The sequence below is a fragment of the Vanellus vanellus genome, assembly GCF_965231255.1.
Source record: "Vanellus vanellus genome assembly, chromosome: 1".
NCBI classification, from domain to species: domain Eukaryota; kingdom Metazoa; phylum Chordata; class Aves; order Charadriiformes; family Charadriidae; genus Vanellus; species Vanellus vanellus.
The window spans coordinates 372020-392718 of NC_138905.1; the positions used below are offsets into that span (position 1 = coordinate 372020).

Genomic DNA, 20699 nt, shown 5'->3' on the forward strand with positions numbered 1-20699 from the left:
ATCAATGAGCTGGATGAAGGGGTAGAGTGTACCATCAGCAAGTTTGCTGATGACACAAAGCTGGGAGGAGTGGCTGACATGCCAGAAGGCTGTGCCACCATACAGCATGACCTGGCCAGGCTGGAGAGTTGGGCAGAGAGAAACCTTATGAAATTCACCAAGGGCAAGTGTAGGGTGCTGCACCTGGGGAGGAATAACCCCATGCAGCAGTACAGGTGTGGGGCTGACCTGCTGGAGGGACCTGGGAGTGCTGGTGGACAACAGGATGCCCATGAGCCAGCAATGTGCCCTGGTGGCCTAGAAGGCGAATGGCATCCTGGGGTGCATCAAGAAGAGTGTAGCCAGCAGGTCGAGGGAGGTCATCCTCCCGCTCTACTCTGCCCTGGTGAGGCCGCATCTGGAGTACTGTGTCCAGTTCTGGGCTCCCCAGTTCAAGAAAGACAGGGATCTGCTGGAGAGGGTCCAGCAAAGGGCTACAAAGATGATGAGGGGATTAGAACATCTTTCATATGAGGAAAGGCTGAGGGACTTGGGGCTCTTTAGTCTAGAGAAAAGAAGATTGAGGGGAGGATCTTATGAATGCTTATAAATCCTTCAAGGGAGGGTGCCAGAGGGATGGGAACAGTCTTTGTTCAGTGGTGCCCAGTGACAGGACAAGAGGGAACGGGCACAAATATGACCATAGGCAGTTCCATGTCAACCTGAGGAGGGACTTCTTTCCTGTGCGGGCGGCAGAGCACTGGCACAGCTGCCCAGAGAGGGGGGGGAGTTTCCCACTCTGGAGCCATTCCAAACCCACCTGGACATGTCCTGTGCCACTGCTGGAGGTGCCCCTGCTCTGGCAGGGGGATTGGACTAGATGATCTCCAGAGGTCCCTTCCAACCCTGACCAGTCTGGGATTCTGTGATTCTGTACCTGGGATGAGGCACTCGCTCTCAGTTACAGGTGGAGCCATGCAGGAGAAGGTCATTGAGATGAAGGAAAGGATCGTACATCCACCGAGGGCTGTTGTGAATGTGTCTTTCTGAAGTGTACTGTCAGTTTTGTGAATGCTCGCATGCTGAAGTGGTGGCTGATAGACCTTTTGATACCTTCTGGCAAGGCAAACCCATTCTGAATTCGGTTTTGGTCTTCCCTGAATATATTCTTCTGTCTTCTCTTGCTTCTCTTGGTTTGTGCCCTTGAGACATCCTCTAAAACTGACTTGAGTGTGTCTGGTCTGTGACATCTACCTTGTAGGAAGGAACTTGGTCTCCCACCTTGGTGCTGTGAGCTGCTGTGAGCCCAGAGTCCTCTGAGGGGACGAATGTGTCAGACAGTCTTTATTCTGCCATTTAATTATGAGCCTGTGTCTCACATTCCAGCACCTTTTCCAAGCAGGACCTTGTGTCTTGGCTTCTTAAAGCATCCTGTCCTTCTCCCCTGAGCTCGCTGGTGAGTTGTCTCAGGTGTGCTAACAGCTGTCCCATGGAGCTTCGGGGCATTGACAAAATGTAGTAACTGCAATGCTGAAGGCTTGTTTTTAGCTCACTGGCACTGTTTTTGCTGCTATTTTAACGAGTGTACAATTTATAAGTAGTGTATTTCCTGGGCACGGTCAGTGGGCTCTGCCAGGACAGTGAGATGTGATCTCGGCCTCGCGGCGCTCAGCCAGGCCGGGGGGTCCCAAAGGGTCCTGCTGGTGCCAGTGCTGCCCGGCACGTCCCCGAGCCGCGTGGCAGTGCAGGCGGTGGTGGCTCCTGCCACCCCCACCCTGTCCTCGGCGTTACACTGCTTGGACCTGGCTTCAGCACCCCCCTACCCCTGTTTGGGGATTCCTGGCTTAGTTCATCCTGCAGGCTTTAGTGGAATATTTTAAAGTTATGGGACAAACTTGCCGCCTGCTTAAAGAGTAGTTTCTATTCCAAGGAGCAGCCCCTGTAAGGACGGTGAAATTGCTTCGATGAGTAAGTGCGGTAGAGGCAGGCTCAAGGTAAGCTCAAGTAAGGTTTGAATGTGCCATACCTGCTCTTTGCTGTGCGAGAGCTAAAGACAGGCACGTGCACTGCGTGCTGTATACAAAGCCGGTCTAGCTTTGAGTGGAATTAAAGCATTGATAACATAAAATAAAGCTTTATTATTCCCCTAGACTGATGTATAGAGAGATAAAATATCAAGGAAAAATATTTTCTACAAAAATGAGAAACTATTAGCAAAAGGATCACAATGTTCTGTAGACAGAAGGACAGTTGCAGAGTGAAAAATCTGCCCTTCGGGGACTCTGTCGTACAGTTATCCTGCAGGTCTGTTGTCCCAGATCCAAGACATATCATTTAAAGCAAAAGGGGTCGTTGCTGTGTTCACTACCTATTCCAAGCAGTTGTTCCCCTGCTTTTTCTGGGATGATGTTTGCATACTTGCAGTCCAGTCCCGAGTCGTGATGCTGCATTATCCCGGGCGTGAAACGTGTTGTACAGTCCGCGTTGACACCCCGAGTACTTCTGCTGTTCAGTCCTGTGTTTGCTGAGCAGGGGCGGTGAGAAATAGACCACACCACCCCCTGTCCTACAGGGTCCCTGTTCACGGTGATCCCTCCAGATGCTTCTATTGGTACCTTTGGTAGATCTCAGGGGGTCAGGGTTAGTGGTGGAAACCTCAGTGTTGTTATTTTCTGCACAGTCGCTGCCGCTCTGAGCACCGAGAGATGGGGGACAGCCCAGTGGGTCCATTTTCAGTGCCATTGGGTCCCAGTTCCACCTGCTGCAGCCGTCTCTGTCTGTAAGCCTTGTCTTTGCATCATTTTGCCAGAAGTTGGGGACACAGCTCCTGATCCTGAACGTTTATAGCACTGGGCAACCACGGTGGCCAAGGTAGAGGTCAGGTCCCGTGTGAAGGTCACCCCACTGCCATGGTGAGTTCTGGATGTCTCCCGCCCGATGCCACCACATCTGCCAGAACTGTGTCACTGCTTGGATCCTGAATCAGACTTTGTGGTGGCAAAATATTTCTGGCGTCGGGGTAGACAATAGCCCCCCCCCAGGTGCCTGTCTGCTAGAGGCGTCACAACAAGTGGCTCTGCCCAGGGTATGACTCACACGCGCTCCCTTTTTTAAGAAATACAGATGCGGAGTAAATGGGAATCAATTACACTTCCTACACAAAGAATCCCCTTGATTTGGCATCTGACACAGACACATCCTTCCTTCCAAGGGAATAAAATTGAAAATTAATTTTGAGTTCCAGGGGAATTTCGATTAGGAATGCTCTTCCTCATCAGTGACTCTCCTCAGCCATGTCACACACGTGAGAGTCCCCGCAGCACTGGTACTGAGCAGCTGCGCTGCCAGAGGGCCCCTTCCCGAGCAGACCCCCCCGGGACTTTGCTGTGCTCGGGGGACAGTCCCCACGGATGGAGCTGCCGCTTCCCCTTTCCACTGTGGGAAGGACCTGCTTTGCCCCTGCAGCCACTGCGATGAAATCAGCTGCTGGGCTGAGCAGCAGCCCCAGGAGCGTTGGCTTTCCCTTGCTAGTCCCCAACGCTATGCACAACAAGGCACAGAATCACAGGATGGTTGGGGTTGGAAGGGCCCTCTGGAGCTCCCCCAGTGCCACCCCCGCCAGAGCAGGGGCACCTCCAGCAGTGGCACAGGACACGTCCAGGCGGGTTTGGAATGGCTCCAGAGTGGGAGACTCCCCCCCCTCTCTGGGCAGCTGTGCCAGTGCTCTGCCGCCCGCACAGGAAAGAAGTCCCTCCTCAGGTTGAGATGGAACTGCCTATGGTCACATTTGTGCCCATTCCCTCTTGTCCTGTCACTGGGCACCACTGAACAAAGACTGTTCCCATCCCTCTGGCACCCTCCCTTGAAGGATTTATAAGCATTCATAAGATCCTCCCCTCAATCTTCTTTTCTCTAGACTAAAGAGCCCCAAGTCCCTCAGCCTTTCCTCATATGAAAGATGTTCTAATCCCCTCATCATCTTTGTAGCCCTTTGCTGGACTCTCTCCAGCAGATCCCTGTCTTTCTTGAACTGGGGAGCCCAGAAATGGACACAGTACACCTGTGTTTGTGTGTCAGGGAACGAAGGAGAAGAGCTGATTTAAGTGCTGAGTACCAAGGACCTGTGACTCCAGAGGCTGGGATGTTCATTGCAACCTTCACCCTGTCTCTCGGGCAGAGGCAGTGACTGGAGTGAGGTGCGTGAATGATCACCAGTGGCAGAACCGACAGACTCCCTGTGGTCTGGGAGTGTCTGAAAACAGATCTGTTTGCAACACGGCATAGGGCAAAATGCCCAAACTCCTGATTTGGGACTCAAACAGCAAATGTGTTCCTATCCAGCATCTTCTCCGTGTTCTTCCTTATTTTGCTTTCTCCAAACAATACTATAGAAAATAAAACAAGGAAAACGCAAGGACTGGTTACCTGGGACAGAGACAGAGCTGAGGTACTCAATGACTTTTTTGCCTCAGTCTTCACTGGCAAGGTCTGCAGCCGCACTGCCCATGATGCAGAACGCAAAGGTGAGGATTGGGAAAATGGAGAACCGCCCACTGTAGGAGAAGATCAAGTGCGAGACCACCTGAGGAACCTGAAGGTGCACAAGTCTGTGGGACCTGATGAGATACATCCGTGGGTCCTGAGGGAACTGGCAGAACAAGTCACTAAGCCACTAGTCAACATATTTGAGAAGTCGTGGTGGTCTGGCAAGGTTCCTGCCAACTGGAAAAGGGGAAACATAACGACTATTTTCAAAAAGGGTAACAAGGCAGACCCAGGGAACTACAGGCCAGTCAGTCTCACCCCTGTGCCTGGCAAGATCACGGAGCAGATCCTCCTGGAAACTCTGCTGAGGCACATGGAAAACAAGGAGGTGATTGGTGACAGCCAGCATGGCTTCACCAAGGGCAAGTCATGCCTGATAAATCTGGTGGCCTTCTACGAAGGGGTTACAGTGGCGGTGGACAAGGGAAGATCAACTGACGTCATCTACCTGGACTTGTGCAAGGTGTTTGACACTGTCCCACACAATATCCTGGTCTCTAAATTGAAGAGACATGGATTCGACAAATGGACCACTTGGTGGATGAAGAACTGGCTGGACGGTTGCACTCAAAGACTTGCGGTCAACGGCTTGATGTCCAAGTGGAGAGCAGTGACGAGTGGCGTTCCTCAGGGGTCGGTACTGGGGCCTGTACTGTTCAACATCTTTGTCGGCGACATGGACAGTGGGGTTGAGTGCACCCTCAGCAAGTTTGCCGATGACACCAAGCTGTTTGGCGAGGTAGACACGCTGGAGGGGAGGGATGGCATCCAGAGGGACCTGGACAGGCTGGAGAGGTGGGCCCAAGCCAACTCATGCAGTTCAACAAGGCCAAGTGCAAGGTCCTACATCTGGGTTAGGGCAATCCCAAGCACAACTCCAAGCTGGGCGGGGAATGGCAGGAGAGCAGCCCTGAGGAGAAGGACCTGGGGGTGCTGATTGACGAGAAGCTCACCATGAGCCGGCAGTGTGCAATCGCAGCCCAGAAGGCCAACTGTATCCTGGGCTGCATCAGAAGTGTGGCCAGCAGGTCAAAGGAGGGGATTCTGACCCTCTACCCCACTCTCGTGAGACCCCACCCGGAGTACTGCCTCCAGCTCTGGAGTCCCCAACAGAAGAAGGACATGGACCTGCTGGAGCGTGTCCAGAGGAGAGCCACAAGGATGATGCGAGGGCTGGAGCCCCTCTCCTATGAGGAGAGGCTGAGAGAGTTGGGACTGTTCAGCCTGGAGAAGAGAAGACTCCTGAGAGATCTTATTGCGGCCTTCCAGTCCCTAAAGGGGGCCTACAGGAGAGATGGGGAAGGACTTTTTACTGGGGCATGTAGCGATAGGACGAAGGGGAATGGCTTTAAACTGGAAGAGGGCAGGTTCAGATTGAACATTCGGAAGAGGTTTTTCACTCTGAGGGTGGTGCGGCACTGGCACAGGTTGCCCAGAGGGGTTGTTGAGGCCCCATCCCTGGAGGTGTTCAAGGCCAGGCTGGACGTGGCCTTGGGCAACCTGGGCTGGTGGGAGGTGTCCCTGCCTATGGCAGGGGGTTGGAACTGGATGATCTTAAAGGTCCCTTCCAAACTAAACCATTCTATGATTCTATGAAAAAGAAAAAAAATGATTTCTGCATATCAATCAGGGCCATAATCATTTCCAGATCTCTCTCATCTTTCTGGAGATGCAAACTGGCAGATCCTGGCAGCCGCAGACATGGTGTCAGTGGGCCTGGCGTGCTCATGGTGCCTTCTCACCGCCTCTGCGGGCCTGGGCTGCGTCTGCAGCAGATCCAGCCCTCCTTGCTGGAGGTGCAGTGTGTGGTGGAGAAACATCCATGGCACCATGAATTCAGGTAAAAAAATTCTTCAGGACTGAGTGTCTTACAGTGGTAAGGAAGAGAAAACATCAGTATTCCCAAACTGCCTGCCCTTTGAGAAGAAATCTTTTCCTCTGTGCCACGCGGGTCAGCAATTGTCTTTGATCAGTCTTTGGGTGATGACAGTTTTAGTGAAAGAGCAATTACTACCAGAAGATCTGGATCTGAGTGACATGCAAATGACAAGACGACGGCTGCAGCCACTCTGGAGGCCGTGTCCCTGGCTGGAGCTGGTTTTCATCTCTCCAAACCAGGACGGTTTGGCATCAGCTTCCCTGGGAAAGTGCTTTACAGTACAAGTTTCAAAGCCGCCCTTTTCTAAACGGAGCCAACGCCTGAGCAGGGACTTTGCTGTCAGGGGCTGTGATGTTTCTGGGGTGCGCTCAGCCAGGCTCTGCTCAGCTGGTACCTCTGCTGTCTTCTCTGGTGCCACAGCCCCACTTGCTGATGGAGATGTTCCCTCCAGCGCCTCCTGCTCTCCCGGTGTCGCAGCAGCGGCAGTGGCTCCTCTCAGCTGTACAAGGAGAGGAAAACAAGTGCTACGGACCAGCCAAGAGACAATACTCCGCACGCTGCCAATGCCGTGGGAATTCTGTGCAAAGTTGCTGTCTTCTCTGGGTCTGAGGCACATCCCGTGTCCGCTCACACCGAGGGCGTCTTCTGAAGTTGGGCTCAGGAGGTGCAGTTGCTGCGTGCCTGACCTTGCACGCTGCAGCAAGTGACAGCTGCCTTTCCTCCCTCTGGGGATGCTCTGAACTGCGCTTCAGCAGCGTGGGATGTGCTTCTGTGCAAGTCCCCGTTCTTTGGCCTTGTTTTAATCCTTTAACAGTTCCAAGCAGTTCCAGTAACTTCTGGACTCAAGCGTGGCTCTCTCCCAGCCACTGTTCCTGTGATCAAGGAACTGTGTGGGCAGAATGAGTGAATATCATTTGGTCAAAGTATTTAAATTTACCATTGAGATAGAGTTGGAAAGTAACTTACAGCCGCCATCACACAGACAGAAAAGGACTGCTACAGTCCGCGGGGTTTGTGAGAGTGGGATCCGTTAGGAAACTCTGGATCTCCAGCGGCAAGGACAAAGAGGGTTACGATCTATGGGCACTAGTCCAGGCAAGCCATGGCATCAGCCTAACAGAGCTCAGAGTGACGGTGGCTGTGTTTGGGATAGAAATACTGGTATCTCTGTGCTGACTCTTGCAACAAACCTGCGAGAGTTGGGATATTTAGCTTGGCCAGGGCGGGTTCAGGATTGTCTTTGCTGGTTTCTCAGAGGTGTAGTGCGCTGTGCGTCTCTGGCTGAAGGGTGTGCAGGAACGGTGCCTTAGGTTGAAGAATCTGGTAAAAGCACAAAGGAGAACTTAAAAGTGGGCCAAGAAGGCTGTTCTTGGGTGAGTTGGCTGAGAGGTGCCGTCATTTGCCTAAGGGGGGAAAAGCTGATGTCATTCAAGGAGTTAGCTGCAGGCTTCTGATTAATAAAATAATAAAAATGGTAATGAGTTAAGTAAATAAAGAATCCGCACAAGAGGTCGTCTGTGCTGCTAAGCTGTAAATCTGTAGATCTCGGCTGGTGTGCGCACACACTTATCCCAGTGTTCCTGATCATGGGGATGGGTTTGGAAAAGCTCTCTGTGTGCAGCCTGGTCACCGTGTCCATAACGTACGGCGTGTTCACAGAGGCAGCAGTACAGACCGTAGGCACTGCAACAACTGGCACAGTGGTACCAAATTTGATGTGTGTGGCAAAACAAATGGGATCTCGTTGCCCGCTGAGGCGTGCAGGCGCCCGACGCCATGCGTGAGGTGGTGAGAGTCTCCGAGGGTGGGAGCAGAGGGCTGCACCACGCCACTGCAAGAGGGACCACCTCAATTACTTCAGCCTCCCTGTAACCACCTCGCTGCCACCTGGTCGCTCCTCCCACAACCAGGCAGTCTGGGCCCTGGCCCCTTCCTGCACTGATGTGCTGGTCTTCACTGGTAAGGAGGGTAAGAGGATGGGGGTGCCGTGTCCCCTCTTTTATCCAGTTGCTCAGTGGCTTTGATGGAGAATTTGGATGGTTTAGTAAACTCTTGGAAAAAAGCGCAGCATGCAACTCCTGCCGTATCTGCTGTGTTTGGTGGGAATTGTCCAGGCTCTCTAAGGGTCTGGATGCGCTAGCAAGTCAGGGGAAGGAGCAGCTCTCATCACACCGGAGCAGCTCAGGTGCTGTCCACGTGGTCAAGGTTGAGATATCCTGAGCAGCACTTCAGGAGTCCGGGGATGTTCCCGACGACACTGGAGAAACGCTGCAAATGTTGGTCTCTGAAGATGTGACAATAGCTGAAGAATTTCGAGGACCAACATTTTGGACTATGGTGTCAAAGTCTCAACTCATTCGCCTCGTGGTTCTTGCTCCAGATGCCTGTACCATCCAAATGGTTTTCCCAAGGTAATCTTGGTGAAGGCAGAAGGTGTCAAGCTGTGGGTGGTGGAGTCAGAAGTTGTTTACAAGTTGTGCTGGAGAACCAGATCTAGCTCAGTCTTTGTCATGGTGCTCTGTGGGGCTACCTGGGCCCCCAGGGAGGACCTTCTACAAAAGGTCCTTCTATACCTCTACATGTGCTCAGTGTGTGGCCATGTACAGGCAGGTGGTGATGTGAACATCTGTTTGTGAGGAACGGCATGTGTACTCCAAAACCAGGTGCACACAGCAGATGCTGAATACCATGTGTAGGGCACTGGGTTTTGACTGAGACACACAAAAGGACTTGTCAACTGAAATATTAAAGGCTTTACAGTCATAGGCTTTGCAAATTAGTTTCTCCTTTACAAAGTAGCTCCTGCCTTCTGCATGGCATGGGTTCCTCCACCTCTAGGAGCTGCAAAGCCGCAGACCTTCTGGGATTGGAACGTTCACAGCGCCTAAAGTAGGGAAGGACCAATTAATCATCTCCTTTCGCTCCTGGGTAACACTGGCCACGAGATACTGCAGAAATGATTCTTCTTTTTCTTTTTTTCATAGAGCAAAATTTTGAAGTAGCTTGTCATGATCAGCAGCAGCTTGTGAGGATCCACCTGGACCTTTGCCTCCATCCTCCAGTGAGGTGTGGGGTTTGGTAATCCTCTTGCAGCTCCTTGCAGTTACTAACTACCGTAAATTTGCCGCGCGCCTTTAGCAGAACACAGCTTTCTCTCACCTTTGTGAAGAGCATCTGCCAGAGAGTGAGGTGCATGTTAATTCACCGTGGTTGCCTGTTCCTGCATTTGCTCGGCTTATCAGACAGGTTGTCCAAATTCCTAAGGACTGTGATCTTGCGGGATAGGCAGCATTAGAGGCATAATTTTCAGAAATCCCGTTATCCTCTTTGCCAACTGATAAAACTATATTTTGTCTTTTCAGTAGGACTCCCTAAGATCTGATGGAGCTTCCCAGTGACATAAAACGCTGTCAGCTGTCAGGGCGGAGAGGCACAAATCCAGCTACCTCTGGGGATGTTCCACTGGCTGGGATGCACACAGAGTGCTTTAAGGAGTGAATCAATATCTGTGATTATATAAAGGCAGACAAAACCTTTTAATTAATTGTCTCTCTCGGGTTTCCAGTTCCGCTCCATCTTCTCCAGACGTGTTTGTAAGGCTGCAGCGGTGGCCAGGCGGAGGTGTTTGTACTTCAGGGGAGGTGGTCCAACCTCCAGAGTGATCATTGCAGTGAAGCGAAGGTCACTGCCCACAGAGGAGGGTGCCTGCAGGACCTCTCCAGCTGCCACTTTGGCCGGCTCTCACGGCCGTTGTCAGCGTGTCCTTGGCAGCAGATTCTCACGCCAGGTTTACGAAGCATCTTGTAGGTCACGACTGCCAGCACTGCTCGGCCGAATGCTCCTCTTCTGAGGATTTTCGCGTTTGGTCACCAGCTGTGTGGCTGACATCGTTCCGCGCTGCGTTCCCCTTGCGCGGTGCAGCGCAGCGCCCCATCCTCACTGCGCTGCGGCGGGAGGAGCAGCACTGCCACTGCTGTGGCTGATGCCGTGATCTGACCGGGGGCTCCGCGGCTCCTGCTTTACATCATCGCTCAGGCCCTTGTGCTAATGAGCTGGAGCGCTGGTCTGGCAGCTGGCCGAGGAGGAACAGGGAGGGAAAGTGACTCCCGTTCTCCTGTTGCAGTCCTTTTGCAGAACGGTGGGAATCTGCCACTAATTGGCTCTCGTTAGCAGGTGACTGTGCTATTCTCGTGCCATTGTGCCGAGATGATCTGAGCCCAGAAGTTTCTCAGCAGACTGAACAGCAAGCTGAATGAGCCGTGCTCTAGGAGCTGGAGGGAATAAAACCATTTTGTGCAGGAGCGCTACAGTTGGCCCCAGAATACCAGCCCGGGTCTGCCTCATTACCCAGCTCGGGGGGCGCGTGGGGAGAGGGGGGTCCTGCTCTGCTTCTGCGGCTGGAGGGAGCCCCAGTGGTGAGGCACCAAGCTCTCAGTGTCAGAAACTGCCTCCTGAAGTTTGGGTAGAACCTGTGTCATTATATCAGTCTGATGCAGGTGATACCCTGGGCAGAGCGCCTCTGAAGATTTCTCCCATTTCTGGATCCAAGATTGCTGCCAAAACTGCTGATTGACGGACAGAGGAAATTCCCGTTGACCCCAAACGTAAATGGGGGGCACCCAGCTGGAAAACAGCTTTGCGGGAAAGGCCCCGGGGGGCCTGGCTGACACCGAGTTGAGCGCGAGCCAGCAAGGTGCCCTTGCCACAAAGGCGGAGAACGGTGTCCTGAACTGCATTAGGCAAAGCATCTCCAGCAGGTTGAGGGGGGTGATCGTTCCCCTCTGCTCAGCACTGGTGAGGCCACACCTGGAGCGCTGGGTCCAGTGCTGGGCTCCCCAGGACAAGAGAGAGATGGACATACAGGAGAGAGCCCAGTGAAGGACCGTGGAGATGATAAAGGGACTGGAGCGTCTCTCCTGTGAGGAAAGGCTGAGGGAGCTGCGACCGTTCAGCCCGGAGGAGACTCGGGGGATCTCATCACTGTGTATCAATACCTGCAGGGGGGTGCCAGGGGGATGGGGCCAGGCTCTTCTCAGTGGGACCCAGTGACACAACCAGAGGCAAACTGAACCACAGGAGGTTCCCTCTGAACATCAGGAAACCCTTTTTCACTGTGAGATTGAGCGCTGGCACACATTGCCCAGAGAGGCTGTGGAGTCTCCATCCTTGGAGATGTTCAAAAGTCATCTGGACGTGGTCCTGGGCAACCGGCTGTAGGTGTCCCTGCTTGAGCAGGGGGTGGGATGGGATGACCGCTGGAGGTTCCTGCCAGCCTCAACCCTTCTGTTCAATTCTGTGAGTCTGAGGAAGTTTTAGAAGCAGCAAAGCTGCTATTTTCTTGCTGGAGCTGAAATTGTTTCCATCAAACCCAGTCTATTTCTGTATCTGTCAGCCACGCTCGTAGTAACAATTTGAAACTCCAGAACAGCAAAAGCATTTCTTCCAAAGGACACATAGTAAGTGCCATAATCAAGAAGCAGTGTTTGGTTGTCAGTCAAATTCAGTGTAACGGTGCCATGTCATAAGGACCTGGTGGACTTGATAATACTGCTTGTGTGATGGCAAAATCTCTCTTCCTGGACACCAGAGAGTGCAGCTTGCAAAGGAGATCACTGCGGCTCTCGCTGCTGGACAAAGCTGAAAGACCCGTGGCAGGGCATGCGTTCTGGGCTTCTTCCCACCAAGCGTCGGGTACAGGTGTCTCCAGAAGGGTTCCTTCAGAGAAATCATCTCCAGGTACTCTGTGGGTACAGAGCTGAGTGTGTGAGAGCACATAGATGTTCTCAGAGCAGAAGGAGTAGTTTACAGACCCTTTCTTCCGTGGCTGAAGGGAAAGGAACCCCCAGCACTAGAGACAACTCAAAAAAAAGCATGCTTTTGGGATTGGTGCCTTGTGGACAGGAACAATTTAACAGTCACAGAGTTACTAGGAAAAGCTAACAGGTTACCTGCAAAGCTGCCAAACACATTTCATTCCTGAAGACTTCCGTTTATAGCACATTTTGAAGCAGTAGGAGGTTCCCCCATGCAAAAACCTTTCTGTGTCCTAAAGCAACAAAAATTCTCTCAGCTCTCAAAGGGAAAAAATGCAGGATCTGTGATAGATACTTCCATGATCATAGAATCATAGAATTGTCTAGGTTGGCAGAGACCCTTGGGATCATCGAGTCCAACCATCTACCCTACTCTACAAAGTTCTCTCCTACACCATATCCCCCAACACCACATCCAAACGTCTCTTGAACACATCCAGGGATGGTGACTCAACCACCTCCCTGGGCAGTCTATTCCAATGCCCGACCACTCTTTCTGTGAGAAATTCTTTCCTAATGTTCAGTCTAAACCTGCCCTGGTGGAGCCTGAAGCCATTCCCTCATGTTCTGTCATTAATTACCTGTGAGAAGAGACCAGCACCGACCTCTCTACAGTGCCCTTTCAAATAGCTGTAGAGAGTGCTGAGGTCTCCCCTCAGCCTCCTCCTCCCCAAACTAAACAGCCCCAGCTCCTTCAGCCGCTCTTCACAGGATTTGTTTGCGAGGCCCTTCACCAGCTTCGTTGCCCTCCTCTGCACTCGCTCCAGCACCTCGACATCTCTCTTGTATTGAGGTGCCCAAAACCGGACACCATACTCGAGGTGTGGCCTCACCAGTGCTGAGTACAGGGGCACAACCACCTCCCTACTTCTGCTGGCCACGCTATTTCTAATACCAGCCAGGATGCCGTTGGCTTTCTTGGCCCCCTGGGCTCACTGCCGGCTCATATTCAGCCGCTTGTCAATGAGAACCCCCAGGTCTCTTTCTGCCCGGCAGCTTTCCAGCCACACCTCCCCAAGCCTGTAGCGCTGCACGGGGTTATTGTGGCCCAAGTGCAGGACCCGGCACTTGCCCTTGTTGAAACTCATACCATTGATGTTGGCCCAGTGATCCAATCTATCCAAGTCCCTCTGTAGAGCTTCCCTATCCTCCTGGGAATCAACACTCCTGCTTAACTTGGTGTCATCTGTGAACTTGCTGATGATACACCCTATGTCCTTATCGAGATCATCAATAAAGACGTTGAACAGAAATGGTCCCAACACTGAGCCCTGAGGCACACCACTTGTGACCAGCCGCCAGCTGGATTTGGTAACGTGCAAGACACCACAGTGTGGCCACTGCCTCCTGGAGACGGGCAGAAATGTGTTATTCCCACAGCTCCGGCATGGCCTCATGTGCTTGGGTCAGCCACCTCCCCTGGTCCTACCGTCACGGCTCCTGCTGTGGCCGCAAATGCTGCAGCACCCATAAACCACTGGTGGCGCTCTCAAAAAACCGGCATGCCATCACCTTGCACCACGGGCACTACACCGGGACGGTGGTGGGCAGGAATTCCCCAAAGAAGGGAGGAAGGGAGGAGGGTTGTTTAAACCTAAACCGAGAACCCTTCAGCCAGAACTCACCTGACAAAAAGTGATTCTCTTCTGATCAGCCCCTTGTGAGTGCGTGGAAATTGCAGCAGCATCCTGGGTATCAGGGACTGCTCAACGTGTTTGAGGTAATTGTGGGGACTGTTACGGTCTGTTAATTCCCTTGCGGGGATTGGAACCTACCACCAGCCTGTGGCAGGGATGTCTGTCTCCCCTTGGAAGTGATGGTGGCTGTTTGAGTCCAGTGTCCACTCTCTTGAGGAAACTCTTCCGTACCGGGACCCAGTGCTGCTTCTGATGGAGGCACTCTGTCAGCCGGACAGGTCTCCATCACCCTGTCCAGGTGCTATTGAGGCTGGATGCTTCTGGGGGGCTAAAATAAAGCGTGAGACATGGAGTCACGCGTCATGTCCATCTCAAATACTTATTTTCAAACAGGCAGAGCAAGCATGAGGCATCAGAAATTTCATCCAAAGGTGTGCCGGCAGGTTTTCCTACTGCCGCGTGGGCTCACAGTAGTGTTTCTTGAGCGCTCGTTTGCAGGAGAACCAAACCCGAGCGCCCGGACTGTGAGCAGCCCCTCTGCGGGACCTGACCAGGAGGAGCGCCGCGCGCAGGCTGCCCAGGGTGAAGCTCCCAAAGAAGTCCGATTTCGGCTCATCGGCTGCCAGAGCAGGTTGCTGGTTGCAGAGGCAGCGCGTGAGGTCTCCTCTGGTGCCCCGGCGGCGCGGCCGTGGTGCCCGTCCCGTGTCTCAGTGAGGAGGAGGGTGTGGGCACAGCACGCGTCGAAGCCACGATTATACACTGGGGACATTAGGGAGCTCCTTAGCTGCTTAATAAACACTGCCGCGGCAGTGTTTGTATTATTCGTAATACACAAGGCGTCCTGGCTGCTGTTCAGAAACGCGTTATGGATCCAGCAGCGATGAGCTACAGCTCAACCAGCAGACCCAGAGGATGGGACCCGCTCCTGCAGCCCTCGAGGTGCCTTATGGCGCGCAGTGATAAAGCAGGTGGAGAAACACATTGTCGGTTCACGTGGAGATGCGCCAAGAGGTACTCACTCCGGTCCTGACTGATCGAAAATGTAAAACCCATTCCAGGCAGTTTTTCTCACGTTTTCCGGTTGGGAATACAGGTCACGTTTTCCGGTTGGGAATACAGGTGGGAACGTTCCCAAAGTAGAGCCTGAACCTGGAGAAGCCGCACGACTGACACAGGTCTCTATCAAGCGGGCGTTAACATGGAATATGATTAAGCTAATTAGCATCCTGTAATTGAAACTGAGCCTGCCAAAAGAGCCCAGACAAAAATGGTGGTATTCTTTGAAATTATTGCAAAACTTGTTATAAATGTACCTCTGATAAATAGACGTAGGCTTCTGAGACATTTTGACTTAATAACTCCTTAATGATTAAAAAATGAGTGTGCTACAAAATCAATATGGCAGACACGAACCGGGTTGCAAGCCACGCAATTAATGCTTCCCCAGTGCAAGCGCTAAAGAGGAGCCGTGGAGGCTTCGCGCTGTTGTTCTGATCTTCGCATCACTTGTGCTCCGGACCCACTCTCCGTCCAGCGGAGTATTTGCAAAAATCACTGGGAAGGCGATGCAAGGTTGTGGCTGCAAAGATGCATCGGTGCTGGTGCACAAAACTGCCGCGCTCCTGCTGGAGGGTGCAGAGGCGCAGGATCAGCGCTGGAGCCGTGGGTCCCTCAGTGGCAGCGCGTCGGCAGCGCAGCTGGGCGAGAACGGCTTTGGTGGCCCAGTGAGGGGAGCGTGGGCTCATCTGGGAGAGCTTGGCGAAGCGAAGCGGCTGGGGTGGGATGCTGCCGGCCAGCAGGTCTGCGCGGGCGCCCGGGGCAGCCAGCGGGATGGGAGGGGGCTCACGGCCCCGTGCCGCAGCGATGCCCCCATGCACCCACCGCCCTGCTCGCGCACCCACAGCCGACACGGGGGTGCTGAGAGCTGCGGGCTGGGTGTCCCCCGGCCAGCGCGCGCAGGCAGAGGGGCACAGAGCCGCAGCGTCGGCGAGGCGCGCCGCACCAGGCAGATATTTCTGTGCGCTGCCTGCAATACCTACATTTTCTGCATGCTTCTCGTGACTGTGTCTAAAAACATAAAGGGGCCTTTTAGAGATCTGGGCTGGTCTCTAATATCTCTGCATTGACTAAAAATGATACCGGAGTGACATTTAAGAAGTATTATAAGGAAAGGGTAGCTATTTATTCCTTATTAAGTGTTTTTTCCCTCGAGGGACTGTAACATAGTGCAGTACTGAAGCAGCAGGCGTCTGAGCTGAGGCGCAGGTGACCGGCGCGCGTCCCCGCTGTGACAGTGCCTTCTGCTGGGCCTCACGCCCGCAGGTGGGACATTGGGCGAGGGGGTCCGGGCAGCCTGCGATGGGTGAGATGGGACGCCCTGCTTCTTGCGCCGGGCACTGGGCGACCGTCAGCATGCTGCGCCGTGGTGGTGACGGTGCTCCTGGGGGAAGCGGGGACTGTCCCAGGCCGATGGACACCATCCTTGGTCCTCGCTGCGCCCCGCTTTCTGTGGAGCTGAGTCCTTCGGGCTGCAGCCGACTCCGGGGGAGCGTGGACAGGACAGATTTTTGCGCTGCAGTGGCCGATCCCCTAGACAAGCACTGGCAGCAGGAGGGTCTGCAGGAGGGGACCCCCCTGCCGGGGGGCAGCAGGAGGGTGGTTTGGGGCAGCCCCACCGGGCCGCTGCCCCCCGGACCTGGGGTGTGCGGGGGCTGTGGGGGGCGGCTGTCTGCACCCAGGAGGGGCTGAAACTGCCGATGGGGGTGCAGATGTGGGGCGGAGGGGCTGCAAGCACGGAGCTGGGGGGCTGCGGGAGGGACCTGGGGCGCTGCCACCCCCGACACTCCCCGTGTGTGGGGGGCTGCGAGCGGGGGGACTGCGGTGCGTGGGGCGGGCGGGTTGGGGAGCAGAGGGGACCCCCGGCTCTGCCCCTGGGCAGCGGGCACTGCTGTCACCCCCCGGGGCCACTGCTCCCCGCCCCCGGAGCGGCAGCCGGGCACCCCCGCACGGCCCCCCGCCCCCGGACTACTGCACCCCCCAACTGCCCCCCTGCACACTGCCTCGACGGGCATTGTCCCCCCAGAACTACCCCCCCGCTGCCCCCCGCACTCTGCCTCGGCAGGCAATGCCCCCGCAAACCTGACCCCCACCCCCAAACTACACCCCCCCGCACACTGCCTCGCCGGGCACTGCTCCCCCAAAACTACCCCACCCCACCCCCGCTGCCTGGACGGCCGTCTCCCCCCGCCCGTCCCCCGTACACTGCTCCCGCGGGAGCTCCCCTCGCCCCCGGGGCCGCCCCCGGCGCTGCCCCCCCCGGCCCCTCTCCCCCGGCGGCCGCCAGGGGGCGGTTCGGAGCGCGGCCCCGCGGCGGCGGCGGCGGGTCGGGGCGGCGGCGGCGGCGGCGGCGGCGGCGGCGGGGCGGGGGCGGGGGCGGGGGGCGGCCGGTCCGGCGCCGTCCCCGCCCGCAGGGGGAGGAGCTGCCGGCGGCGGCACCTGCCCCGGGCCATGGTGCGCGCGGCGGCGGCGCGGCGCCGGAGGGAGCGGAGCGCGGCGCGGGGCGGGCGGCGCCGCGCCATGGAGCCGGCGGCGGGCGGCGGCCCCCCCCCCGCAGCCGCAGCCGGTGCCCGCGCCCGGGCGGCGCCGCGGCGGCCGGGGCTGCGCTGAGCCGAGACCCCCAACCCCCCCCCCCCCCCGCCCCGACCCCCTCCTCTCCCCGCCGCCGCCGCCGGCCCCGCCATGGCGCAGCCCGCGGGCCGCGGCGGGCCGAGCCGCGAGCTGCCGGGCATCAGCACCGTAACGTACGTCTTCGTTTACAGCCCCGGCGGCCCGGCGGGGTCCCCCGCCCCCGGCCCCGGCGCCGAGCCCGCGCCCCACGCCGCGCCCGCCCCGCTGCGCGGGCCCAAGCGGAAGCTGTACAGCGCCGTGCCCGGCCGCAAGTTCATCGTGGTGAAGAGCTACGCGCCGCAGGGCGAGGGCGAGATCCAGCTCAACCGGGGCGAAGCCGTCAAGGGTGAGTGCGGGCGGCGGCGGGAGGGGGGCGGGGGGCGGCCCGGGGATGGCACCCCCCGGCTCCGGCCCGGGTGTCCCTCGCGGCGCGGGCTGGGGGTCGGCGGCTCGGCCGCCCCGTGGGGACCCCGCTCTGGCGGTGGGGCCGCAGGGCCCGAGCGCGGCTGTGGGGCGGCAGCGCCGCGCGGTCCCCACACAGCGGCAGCCGCGGGTCCCTCGGCCGGGCCCGAGGGGCGCGGGGTGCTGGTCAGGCTGGGGGCTGCCCGGTGGGGCCCAGACACGGGGCCGCGGCTCCTCGATGTGGCCGTGGGGCTCTGGTCCTGCAGCGGGGCCCTGGGTCGTCACTCCCTGCCACGCCGCAGGGCCGCAGGCGCCATGCTCTGCTGGGACCCCCAGGAGGTGCGGGCGCCTCTGCGTACCCTCTTCTCCCCAGCCCGGGGTTGGCTTTGTGCCCCCAGAGCCGCTCCTGCCCCGTGCCGTGCCCTGGGCCGGCGGCAGCCTCCCGTCACCAGCCCAACTCTTGCTGGGCACCAGCGGCACGGGCCGAGAGCGGCGAGGGGGCGGTGGGCAAGGAGCTTCTGAACGACACTCCCGACCCAACGGCTGAGGAGCCACCGCCATGCAGGGCTCAGGGGAGATGAGGGCGTAGAGGAACTATGGCATTGCCCGCGGTGTTGGGCAGACGTCTCCAAAGACAGGTAAACCCCGCGGTGGGTCATCAGTCAGCCTCCAGCAGACGGGGATGCAAAAAGGCTTCCCCTGCAAGTGGGCTAATTCCATAGTTTTCCACAGAAAGTTTAAGCATCTTCTTTTAATCTTCTTGCCTCCACTTTTTTTTGCTGATGCCTCTCACGGTGCGGGCTGGAGCAGTCGCTAATCCGACTGGTTGCATTAGCTGAAGTGTGGATCTGAGCTTGGGAGCGGGAGAGAGGGCTCGCTGTTCCGTGCCCTGAGTCGCTGCTTCAAGAGCACGCGAGACCTCCGAGTCCTGTGCTGTGGGTACCGAAACCCTCCCCTTGAAGGTGGCAGTCCCACTGATGTGGCGGAGGAGATGGGCGCGAGGTGCCCGTGGCCTGGCTGATGTGCCAGGCAGTGGTGGGGCTTTCTGCAGCAGGGCAGCTGGAGTGAAGGGGCGTTTGATGCGTGGGGCCGCGCGTTGTGTGGTCGTGGGGTAAAGGTCTTTGTTTCCGGGGGGCTGGGAGGAACGAGCAGGTGGACAGGACTTTGGGGTGCCACCTCTTGCCTTCACCCACGTAGCCAGCGTTTTCTGTCGCACCCGTCCATATCTCCTCGTGTGTTTGTGTTAGGTCGGTGGCCCTGATGCCATTCCTTAGCAGTTGCAGCAGAATCCTCAATTCACGTTATTCACCTGTAGTTGTTTGCATGCCTTCTTCATGGGGTCTCCAGAGAGAAAGCAAGCGGTGGGAAGCACCTTGGGGAGGAAGAGGGGACTGGGACGGGTGACGGCTCCTCGGGGCTGGAGGCTCCTCGGGGCTGGAGGCACCCGGGCTGGCTTGGTTAATGCGTGGCTGAGGAGGCTCAGTCAGGGTTAAAAGAGAATCACTTCAGTGAGTCGCTTATGAAAGATCTCCCGGCAGTGTAGATGGGCAGCGCTCAGTTATTTACTGCTGTTGAGATGCCAATGAATTTTTGCGAGGATAGGAATACTGGCAGTTTCTGGATAGGGTGCCCTGGCGTCGCAGGCAGGTGGAGCGATGGGGATAAACGGGACCCAGCAGTCATCCAGCAGCCTGAGCGGAGCTGCTGCCGCTGGTGCTTTGTCATGTTCGCTGGACTTAAGACTCCTTTGGAAGCGGGGTGGGCTTCAGTTGGTGGGAAGAACTCCTTCGCACCCTGCTCGCGGGAAGTAGACGCTGGTGTAAGTGAAGGTCCCTGACTGAGGTGGCACTGGACTTCTCCGAGCTAACGGGGTGCGGGGTGTCTGCGAACGGGCAGCCGTGGTGCGAGGCCTTGGGAGAGAGTGGGCTGAGAAGACTCCTGGCCATGGGCAGCTGTTCTGTCAGCCCGGGGGACATCGGATCAGGGTCCTGCAAAGGTGGAAAGGCTGTGCTGGTGGGCGGGGGACTGAGAGAGCTGCCCGGGAACCGAAGTGTTGGGGTGTTGGGGGTGGAGGGTCCCGGAGGGAGAAGGTGGCAGCTGGAGGAAGTGCTGAAGCGTGGTGGGTATGAGCAGAAGAGCTGTCTGGGGAAGGGTGGGAGCAGATTTGGGGAGTGTTGTCAGAGAAGTGCGGGAGGCAGCTGCCTACTGAGATGAGCTGCGTTTGGGGGGATGTGCAAGGGCGAGAGCCCTGCACGGAGGGAGCTCTCGAGAGACTGATGCTGAGGGAGAAACCTGTCCAAAGACGCGAGTCTGAGTGAGGAGCTGTCTGCGGGCGGGAGTGTGCTGTGGGAAGGGACCTCTGCGGGGAGGGCGGCGCTGAGCAGGCGGAGGCTGGGGACCGGGATCGCTGGTGTGGAAGCGGTGGTGGGGCCGGTGTCTCATCTGAAGACGTGTTAGTGAGGGGACTTGACAGCCATCCCGTGGATGCAGTGGAACGCAGCGAGTTCTGGCGGCCGGGGCGGCGAGCAGTTAGTGTCAGAGAGGACGAGAATGGCAAAACATCTGGCAGGTTTTGTCTTGAGAATTGCGGAGAAGACAGAGAAGAGTTTGAGGTGGAGTACCACAAGTACCTCTGTGCTCGTGTGTGTGAGCCATGCGAGGGTTTGTGTGTGGCCCTGTTTGAAGCGGGACTGTGTCATGAAGCAAATACCGCTTGTTGGCGTGTGTTCTCGAGAGAAAGCTGAGGATCCTTGAATGTTCACCCAGCGTTACCTTCGG

At 56.6% G+C, this 20699-nt stretch overlaps 1 protein-coding gene across 1 annotated transcript in view; it reads left to right on the top strand.

The window, feature by feature from the left end:
• SHANK3 (SH3 and multiple ankyrin repeat domains 3) overlaps positions 1–20699 on the top strand; it is a 388749-nt gene that overhangs the window by 164884 nt on the left and 203166 nt on the right. The window contains exon 12 of the mRNA XM_082481020.1: positions 17672–17865. Within this exon, the coding sequence (XP_082337146.1) occupies positions 17672–17865 (194 nt within the window). The remainder of the gene's footprint in view (positions 1–17671; positions 17866–20699) is intronic.